The sequence below is a fragment of the Glycine soja genome, chromosome 9, assembly GCF_004193775.1.
Source record: "Glycine soja cultivar W05 chromosome 9, ASM419377v2, whole genome shotgun sequence".
Lineage (NCBI taxonomy): Eukaryota > Viridiplantae > Streptophyta > Magnoliopsida > Fabales > Fabaceae > Glycine > Glycine soja.
Genome location: NC_041010.1, coordinates 10,319,139 through 10,329,137, shown reverse-complemented (window position 1 = coordinate 10,329,137; position 9,999 = coordinate 10,319,139). Strand labels below are relative to the sequence as shown.

Below are 9,999 nucleotides of genomic sequence, written 5' to 3'. Positions count from 1 at the left end.
ACTGAATGATAAAATGATCTCACACATTTAATAATATAACTAATTTTTTGCACCTTTTATACATTAAAATACTAAATTTATATTTTTAATTCATCAGAATCAATTTGTCACAAAATCATAAGAACGAATTTAATTATTTATCCAATAAAACAAAACGTGAATTGTGAGCAAGTGAATCATTATTCGTTTGATGGAACAGAGGCAAGTGAATCACTATTTGCAGTTAATGTGAATTGTGAGCACTTTTCGTTTGATTTCATAGCTGCATCATTACTTGCTTACCCTCCATGTCATTTTTCTTTATAATAAATTATAGAATAAATATTTACATCTTTTCCGAAAGTATGAAAATAAAGCTCCTGTATGATAGTTATTCATGCACAAACACAATTGGACAAAGCTCCTGAATGAAAATAAATTCACAAAACAATACACAAACTATTAAAAAAAAACAAAACAAAACAAAATCCCCAGCGTAGGGTTTTCGAGACCGTTTTCTCGTTAATTATTCTTGTGCTACTTTATTCATAAAAGACTTTCGCCCATGCAGTATATAGATAACATTTCACCTTCATACAAAGACATAACCGTCGGGTAAATTGAGATGCCAAGTGTGGAATTATTTTCAAGCCGTTCCAAATGTTAAATAGGCATTATTTGTCATCTGATACGAAATTAATTACAACGAAATTATAAATTGAAAATAATTTCATATTTTCCTATAAAATCTGGTGGATACAAAAGACCCTCTTGCGCATGAAAATTGGTACAAAGAATGAACCACTAGCACTTAAGCTACAAAAATATAAACAGTGAGGGAGAAATGTGATTAGTGTCCTAGAATCCACTTAAAAACTATGTAAATAGAGTTACAACGTCTTTACGATATCCTCTTACAATCAAAATCCTTGGTATTTTCTCCAGCAACAGATCCATGTACTCCATATAGAAATATGCTGGGTGGCTCACTGGAGGTGGAGGAAGACTCACCAACACAACAGCAGCCATTCTCGAGTATCTCAAAATTGTCGAATTGAGCTTAAGCGTCGTGTAAAGAAACTTCTCAACCTGCTTCTCATTCACAACCACGGGCTTGCCATCTGCCATTAGAGGAGTACCTTCTCTCTCTGCTGTCGCCTTCATTTGGGTTAAGTAATTATCAATTCTTTGTTGAGCACTAGTAAATGCATCCATTGACTCATCTTGTGCCGGGGACCCGCTACCACCATCCATCTGTGCATCCCATTTCATTGTTATGACAAAGACTTCCGCTTGCATCCGAAGATCGTAAAGGAATTTTTTCACATCAGCTTTCAGCCCCTCAGCATCTGCATCGTCTTCTGCGATACAAAAGACCTGAATCTTGCAATTCTCAAAGCTCTCCTTGGTAAGAAGGAGCTGAGAAAGAAGCAGCATGAGACCACCATCTCTTACAATCCAATACAAATCAATTGTGCCATACTGCCTCTGGTACTCATTTGGCCACTCATCAAGACCCTTAACTATAACCACAGCCTTGTTTGCAACAATGCAATCATTAATTATCCCAACAAAGGTAGCAGGGATTTCTATCAAGTTTTCCCTCCGCCAAATTTCTGGGTAACGCATCACCACAATGTTCGGCTTGAGATTGCCAAGGCCCATTGTCTGAATTATGCCACGGAAGCCTTCAGACATGTTAGGGGCAACAACTATCTCAGCCACACCTTCACAATTTTTGTAATCTATGTAGGTGCTAAGTTGTTTGCAAGCAGTCTTGGCATCTTCAGCACATTCATGGTAATCCCCATCTAGTATAGAGACAAATATGGACATTCCTCGACCTTTCTTCTTCATACAGTTAGCAAAATCTGCAAGTTTGGGATGACAGGGAACATTTTCTGGCAGTTTGCCCCAGGGTCGGCAAAATACAAGTGGAATTGGATACCAATTCTTCGGGTGCACTTGGCTTGCTGAAAAAATGAATGGAAATAACTTACAAGAGCAACCTAAATTTGCAATAATGGAGAAAAAAAAATGGGAAGCATAATGCTATAAAGCTCCGAGTATGAAAACATTTTTATTGATACTTTTAAAACAGTAGACCAGTGAACAATTTTATCATATGAATTATCAGATTCTCACTCTGAATGGTAATGATATAACAATAACTGTAGATGATAAATTAGATTACTTGGCATACGTGAAATATTAAAAAAAGCAACAGCAATTGTTTGAACTTAGAAGTGTAATGAATAAAAGGTTAATTTGAAAAACATTTTAGGATTCATAAAGATACCAGAAATATGATCAAAATGAATATTTGTCATAAAGAGTTGAACTTAGAAGTGCCTATGATTGAAATTTATAATCAAGCAAATTGTAATGAATAAAGTGTTAATTCGGAAAACATTTTAGGATTCATAAAAGATACCAGAAATACGATCAAAATGAATATTTGTCCCAAATATGTCAAGGATTTCTGTTAAATATTATCTTTGAAATTTCCATTTTAAATATTTGTTTTCGATTAAAATTACTTCTAAATGATCACATTTCTTTTCTCTTCTCCTGGGGTTGATGCATTCAATGAGAAACTTCAATTGGACAACTGGGTTACAAATTGGTATGATCACATTTCTTTTCTCTTCTCTTGGGGTTGATGCATTCAATGAGAAACTTTAATTGGACAACTGGTTCACTAATCAGTTTGAGCTTCCAACTATGATGAGCCTCAAATGCAAATGAAGTTGGCTTCTAGAATTTATTCACATCTTGTATTGAAAATCTCAACAAAAGAATCAAGAGAAATTTAAACCCATGATTTCTTTTCCCCCATAATCCCATGAGGAATGCAGGTTGCATCTATAATTCAGAGATCAGAAGTTCAAAAAGTTTTAAATTCTCAAAAGTACAGATAATTCTAAATACTAAATCCAGTCTTTTCATGGGGAGTAGGATTGTTTTCCATAAAAATGAAAAAAATTGCACATATACCTAATATTACATGCAAATTTTCAAGCCTAAACATCAATATTAAGAGCATTTCTATACAAGATAATTCATTATATAAAATTAAACACAAACTTAGAACTAAAAAAGGTGTTCTACAATGTGGAAACTTGGTCAAAAATATTTTAGTTCACTTTGAAATCATCCAATAAAACAGAAATTTAGTGATCAGGTTGAATTGCCAACCGAGTGCAAGGACATGAAATTGTCTCAATCAACTGTAACGATTTTTCTAAGCTAGCAGGAATGATACATCATCAGAACAAATAGCTATGTTTGTAGGTGGTGGGGACCTCTGACAAGACATAGAAGTGGATCAACCAAATCTATCTTGAGTTCTTGACCATTCAATCATATATAGTTGCCAAAATCAGCAATATTACTCTATTTTGTATTGTATTTACTTGAGAAGAGTAGATGATTAAATTTGAATGATACTTACCTCCTAGGGACCGAAGGCTACGAAGTGCTAGTTGGAAATAAGCACTTTTGAAACCATCTCCCCAGTCCCCAGCCTTTCCTTGAATGCTCACGTACTTATATATGAGGCTTGCAAGGAGCAAAGACACCACAGTGAATGACCAAGAGATTAGGAACATGATCACTGCATAGGTAAAAGGTAAGGATCACCACAAAATCAAGTTTCAATATAACACTCACACAGCAGCAGTACCACAGTAGTAAGTATCAAATGAACAATAGCAAACTATGTATAGATTCTCAAAACTTCCTTCCTCACAGACACGCCACAATGCTAAATTGTAGTATTTGTGAGAAAAAATGATGTATTTTAAAAGATTTTCCGTATATTGCTCTCTTCACTTTGGCAACTACAAGTCTACAACTGCATATTATAACTGCAATTTGTGATGAAGCTGAAAAGGAAGTTTATATGAACCGACAAGACTTTGTTGGTCTGGGAATCAAGTTCAATCTGTTGAATAAACATTCTACTTACAGCTTGAAACAATCTCAACACATTTTAATCAGAAAGTTCAAAACTGCGATTTTGACAAACTCAATTAAGCTCTTTCAAACACATCCATAGCATTACCAGACAAAAAAAAAAAAAACACCCATAGTGTCATACATGATGGTATTTCACTGTTGGAGTCTAGAGTGCACCTTAGTTGTCAATACCGTCATTACAGGGGATAACGGGATAGTGAATGGTGGAATGACCGCTATTCTAACTAACATACATGCATGCATGCATACATACATACATACACACACATACATAAAGCTCAAAATTCATGACTCGTCATAATTAATAATAAAAACTAATTGTACCTTAAACAAAACATTAAATAGAAAGTCAAGGAAACAAAGGGCTTAAAAGCAGGTGCCATGGTTTTGCAAGGCACCATGCAGAGTAAAAACACCCAAAAAGGAAAAAAAATATTGCTGCTGTCAGCAAGCAATAAAAAGGGAGAAGAAAAAAAAGAGCAAGAGAGAATAAAAAAACAAATAATAATAATAAGAGAAGGGAAAAATTGAAAAAAAAAAAAAAGGAAAGGAAAACAAGAGAGAAGAAACGAAATAGGAACAAGGAAAGAATGACTCAAAAAGGAAACCTCAACAAGGGCCACCAGTCACCGGAAAGTGAATGTCACCAGAGAAGAAGGTTGTGTGTCGGAGTTAGGGCACAAAAGCAGATTCGTCTGTTAGTGTTCTCTGCCGCCACAAGCTTTTGTTCGAAAAGCTTCTGTTTTCAGAAGCTAAAAACCCAAACAAAAATAAAGCGTAAAAATTACAGAATAACACTCACTAACGCTGAAATAGTGAGGGCATTTTTGGGTTTTCATTCCAAATAAAAAATCGGAATAGAGAAACCACAACGGGGACCACAATCGCGCCACATCACTGCAATTGCGGCTGCGACCACTGCTCCTTTAAAACACTCCACAACAAAGTTTCAGTGATTCACGTCACACTAAGGGGCCGCTCCGTGCTGCACCACCACGAACAACATAGGAGTGCACTATCTCTCACATCTATAGCTACATTTCTATTTATTATGTTTACATAAAAAGAATTTCAATCATCCAAGGTGTAGCCTTTCCACAACAGATAGAAGAACAAGCCAAATCTAAATCACAAAGATGTCACAAGACTGAATATAATAAGAAACAATTGATAAGTAAATCAATGGGAAGAAAAACATAGGGAGACAGCATACCTATGCAAAGTAATGCTCCCACAAGGGACAGACTCCAATGGTGAAATTTCCACCGAGGACGCCAACTAGGGGCATCTAGAAGATCGAGAAGGAAGCAGGATAAGTTGACACCAGTGTAACATAGAAGGAAAAACATAGTTACAGTTGGAGTGATAAGATCCAGATTCCCAATAACGACACACCCAATGCATAAGAAAGCAGTAAAAAAGGTAGCAACATGTGGTTCACTGGCATCTCCAACTTTAAAGTAGTTCAAAATAGGTAAAATATCATCATTGGCTATTGCTGCAAGCAGACGTGGGGCACCAGTCAGGCTCTGAAGAGCAGCACCCATAGTTGAAAGAATAATTCCAATTTTAATTAATGAAGGAAAAGGCCAGGCAATTGTAGCTGTAAGTAGCCTGCATAAAAGCTAGAAATCAGACTTAAAACCAGTGAACAGAAATTCTATCAGTATCCAAAATTATAAAGATGCCCTCCTCCCAAAGAAAAAAGAAACAGTGAATGTTCGAATTCAAACCAGGATCAGATACATATTAGCATGGAGAACATGGACTTCTTGACACAAAATACTTCAAACCATAAAGAAAAAGGTAACATAATAAAAAAGGGTTTATTTGGTGCACATTCAGAGAGAGTGGGTCTTTTGAGCTGGATCCTTGTATCTTGTTTTCAGTATCCTTTTCTGTTGTTAGGAGGATTCCTGATCTTCCTATTCAGTTTTTCTCAGGTTCTTCAATAAATTAACTTGAAAAAAGAGAACTTGAATGATATTACTATTTTCTGATAATTTACAGCAGTGAGTACAACGTATATATGGACAAGAAAATGAATGCTAACCTAGGTATTTATAGGCTACATATCTGTACACAAGAATGGTAAGAGGGAAATTGAGGATGTTAATCCTAATTACAATAACTAAGAAAATAAACTGTACATAATTATGCACTACAAATTCTTTTTTATATCAAGAAAAGCTTTATGAACTTTTTAACCAAAAATTACCTGTCAGTTAAAAGCTTCTCTCTGGTGGCAACAGCGCCAAATAACATCAAAGAAACAAGATACAGAAAAGTAGTTGTAAGAGTTGCAGCTAAAGTTCCAACAGGAATTGATCGCTGAGTATCTCTCAGAGAGGATGATCGATTAGAGCCTGCCATTATTCCCGTTACAGCAGGGAAAAAGAGGCCTACCAATGAACTGGGGGGAAAAAGGAAAATTACAGTTAAAAAATATGAAACATCATAAACTAGCAAATTTTTCAACAAAATGGTCCCTTGGGGACATGCTTTAATCGAGAATGGTTTTAAATTATACAGACACCAAGGCTAAAATATTTTAAGGAGGTGAAATTCTTTCCCAAACTCTTTCACCCAAGGTTCTCAAACTTGAATGTTTAGTTGAACTCACAAAGACCAAGAAAATGCAAACGATAAACTCTTGAGAGTTTCCATGTTTCAAAATGTTGTTTAAAAACATCATTGTACCAAGACAGAATTAAATAGAACGTCCATAATTAATATTCAACATTAAAACTCCATAATAAAGCAAATAAAAGCAATAACGTACAAGCATAACTCCACATTTGATCCATTCACCATATAATATTAGCCCAACACATACATTGTTTGTAGCTTAACAAAACAGAACAAAAATAAATATGAAAACATATAATTAGCTTTACCAATCCTATACATGCAGCAAAACATCAACCAAAACTGGATATTTTGAAGGCAAAACCATGTAAAATCCAGGCTTGTAAACTGACAAGTAGAATAGAGAGATTACCAATTTTATTAGAGATTCATTGAAGTTGCATGAGTTTGTCAAAAATTGAAGTTACTAGCCATTTAACTCATATTTGTGTTCTACAATCGTATTCATGATTCATATACTTGTATGAGTTTCAGAGATAAGTTGTCAAACCATGCTTTCATATGCATCAGTAAGCATAAAAGAGACCATGAGAGAGAGAGAGGGTGAGATCGAGGGAGAGCGAATGGACCACCGTGAGAAGAGGGAGGGGTAGACAAAGAGAACGTGAGGCAGTGAGAAAGGATCCCAGAACAAGCTACACCGACACCAGAATCGGAAATTGGCGGGACAAAGCTGATATCACAACGTTTTACTTCACAAGATTCACGGAGCACACAACAGAGCAGGAGCTATGGTCCCACTTCAAGAAATGGGGGGACGTTAGGGAGATTTTCATCCCCAAACATAGAAACAAAGGTGGCAGACGTTACGGTTTTGTAAGGTTTAAAGGGGTATCTGACGAACGTAAGCTAGAGAGTCAGCTAGACAACATCGTGGTAGGAGGACTGAAGATGCATGTCAATGCCCCAAAGTATGGGAGAAGAAGAATCACATCCGAGGAGCACACAGCCAAAACCAGGACTCAAATGGATGGCCAAAATACTCAAATGGCAGCTGCGCGATATACGGCAACGCACTACAGGAACTTGCCTATGTCATATGCGAAGGCGGTTTCCAATACCAAAATGGCCGACGGACACAAGAGGCGCCTACAACCCCCACAATCCAGTTTCGACGAGTCCCAATCCTCACTCCACCTCAAAGTGCCAACAACGGAGCGTAAATGGTACACAGGCGCTTGGGTGGGCCGTTTAAAAAAATTGGGGGCTTTAGAAAGAATTGAGGAGGACTTACCATGGGAACTAGGGATCGACGTTGCGCCGAAATACATCGGTGATGACATGATCCTCCTCCTCGAGCTCTCGGACTCTAAAGCAGAGGAGATTATTACAGAGGAATTCCAAAATGGTACATCTCCGTTCCACACGTTAGAAAAGTTGAACCCGTCGATGAGGCCAGGACAGGGTTGATATGGGCACAATGCTGGGGTATACCTTTAGAAGTGTGGGACATTGAGAATATCCGAAAAATCGTGGCCACAGTCGAAGACCTCATCGAAGTAGATGACGACGTGGACGAGCGGAGAAGGCTAGACAGAGCCAGAATCCTTATCAAAACTCCAAGGAGACCTATGATCCACCACTCAGTCGCAGTTCATATCGGTGGGGAGATACACAAAGTGTACATCGTCGAGGAAGGGTGCACTGATATCAGGATGAGGACCTTGCCAGGCCGCAGTGCTACGGACTCATCGAAAGAGATTGAGTCCGAGGATAGTGACATCAGAACAATGTTTGAAGTGCCGGAGACAGCCCCTGATTTCCAGACCGGGAGAGTCAGCCTCGGCGGGAAGCAAAACGCTGTTGACGATAGCCACCAGACGTCGCTTTTACCCGACGATCATAGGGCCATGGAAAACCCGCTAGGTATTACACCATATGCACAGACTCACCTACCCAGTACTGACAAGTGTGTGCAAACAAACGCCGAAAGAGGAAAGCAGCAGAACTCGAAGAAGAGAGATACAGAGCCCTGTATCGGTGAGGATGGTACATGCGAAGCAACAAAGAAGAAAGAGTAGGGGAGCAGAGAGAAGGTGTCAGCCACAGAGGAGCGCACAGGATACACAAGAAAGGAAATAGTTATGTCAAAAGAAGGACAGAGGGATTTTGACCAACAAACCACCAACGGGTCAATTAAGCTTTCAAAATTGGCATGCATATCCAAAGCCAGGGATATTGGGCCAGACCCAGAGTTGGCATTACTATCCACACCACCCCGTTCATGCCACATAACTCCTTTGACAGCCCAACCCATCCCGAAATTCCCAGCGTGCTCCCTCTGACTCCAACTGCGACTTGTGACAAACCTTTTACTAAAGCTGGGTCAAGGACTGATGTGGGCCCCTCAAAAAACAACTCAGCCATTAACCCAGAACTTGACAAGCCTAGTACATCATACCAAACAGCCGTGAATGGAAATGGGCTACATGTATTTGATACACCCAAGGGGTGCACACAAAAAACAGCCCAACAAAGTGACAAGCAACAAACTTTCAATGATATCATCCCTCTTAATTATCTGGAACCCATATCGGGCACAGCTACACCAACAGCAGCTTCTGAACAGAACACGATCACTAGCCCAAAACTGAACAAGACTAGCTCATCATATCAAACAACTCAGATTGAAAGTGAGTGGAAGGTCTATGTGAGATCGAGGGGGTGCAGACAAAAGAAAGATCACCTAAATGGAAAACAAGACAGTATGGGAGACATCAATCCACATACACATACACACCTGGAATCCACATCGGGCACGGCTACACCAACAGCAATTACTCATGGATCCAACAGAGGCCAGTATGAAGAGGCTGCAGCACAATGGGAACTAGCAAAAATTATGGGGGTGACTAGCGATTCAGATCAGAGTATAATCATCAACAAACTCATCGATATGGAGGACAAGGACAGCAAGGAGACTAAGGATTTGGGAGACAGCAACACCTCATCATGAATATTGTATCCTACAATGTTAGAGGGCTATGGAGAGGAGTCAAATGGGCTGCAATTAGAAGGTTGATCAGAAAACACAAAGCGGATATGTTACTTACGCATTCAAGAAACAAAAAAGGAGTCTGTTTGTGATAGGGCCTGCTTTGTGCCCCATCCTAGGGTGGACCAAACAGTGGGCTGATTTCAAATAGGTCACAATTGTAATCTTATTACTGTACCTTTTTAGTACCTCTGGTACTCATTTAATATAATTATATATTTATTTTGGCTGATAAAAAAAAAAGAAACAAAAAAGGAGCAAATTGATAATGTTTTGTGCCAGTTACTGTGGGGTGATAGAGTTTGGATGGGACTTCCAGCCAGCAATAAATACAGCTGGCGGATTACTCTGCATTTGGAATGAACAAACTTTCAAAGTGGACCAAAGGGTAAGGG

At 38.4% G+C, this 9,999-nt stretch overlaps 1 protein-coding gene across 1 annotated transcript in view; it reads right to left on the bottom strand.

The window, feature by feature from the left end:
- Positions 1-595: 595 nt before the first annotated feature.
- Positions 596-9,999, bottom strand: part of LOC114367804 (cation-chloride cotransporter 1-like) — a 33,228-nt gene continuing 23,824 nt past the window's right edge. The window contains exons 10-13 of the mRNA XM_028325003.1: positions 6,179-6,373; positions 5,174-5,574; positions 3,434-3,595; positions 596-1,952 (exon numbers count right to left, since the gene is read on the bottom strand). Of these exons, the coding sequence (XP_028180804.1) occupies positions 856-1,952; positions 3,434-3,595; positions 5,174-5,574; positions 6,179-6,373 (1,855 nt within the window). The 3' untranslated portion in view covers positions 596-855. The remainder of the gene's footprint in view (positions 1,953-3,433; positions 3,596-5,173; positions 5,575-6,178; positions 6,374-9,999) is intronic.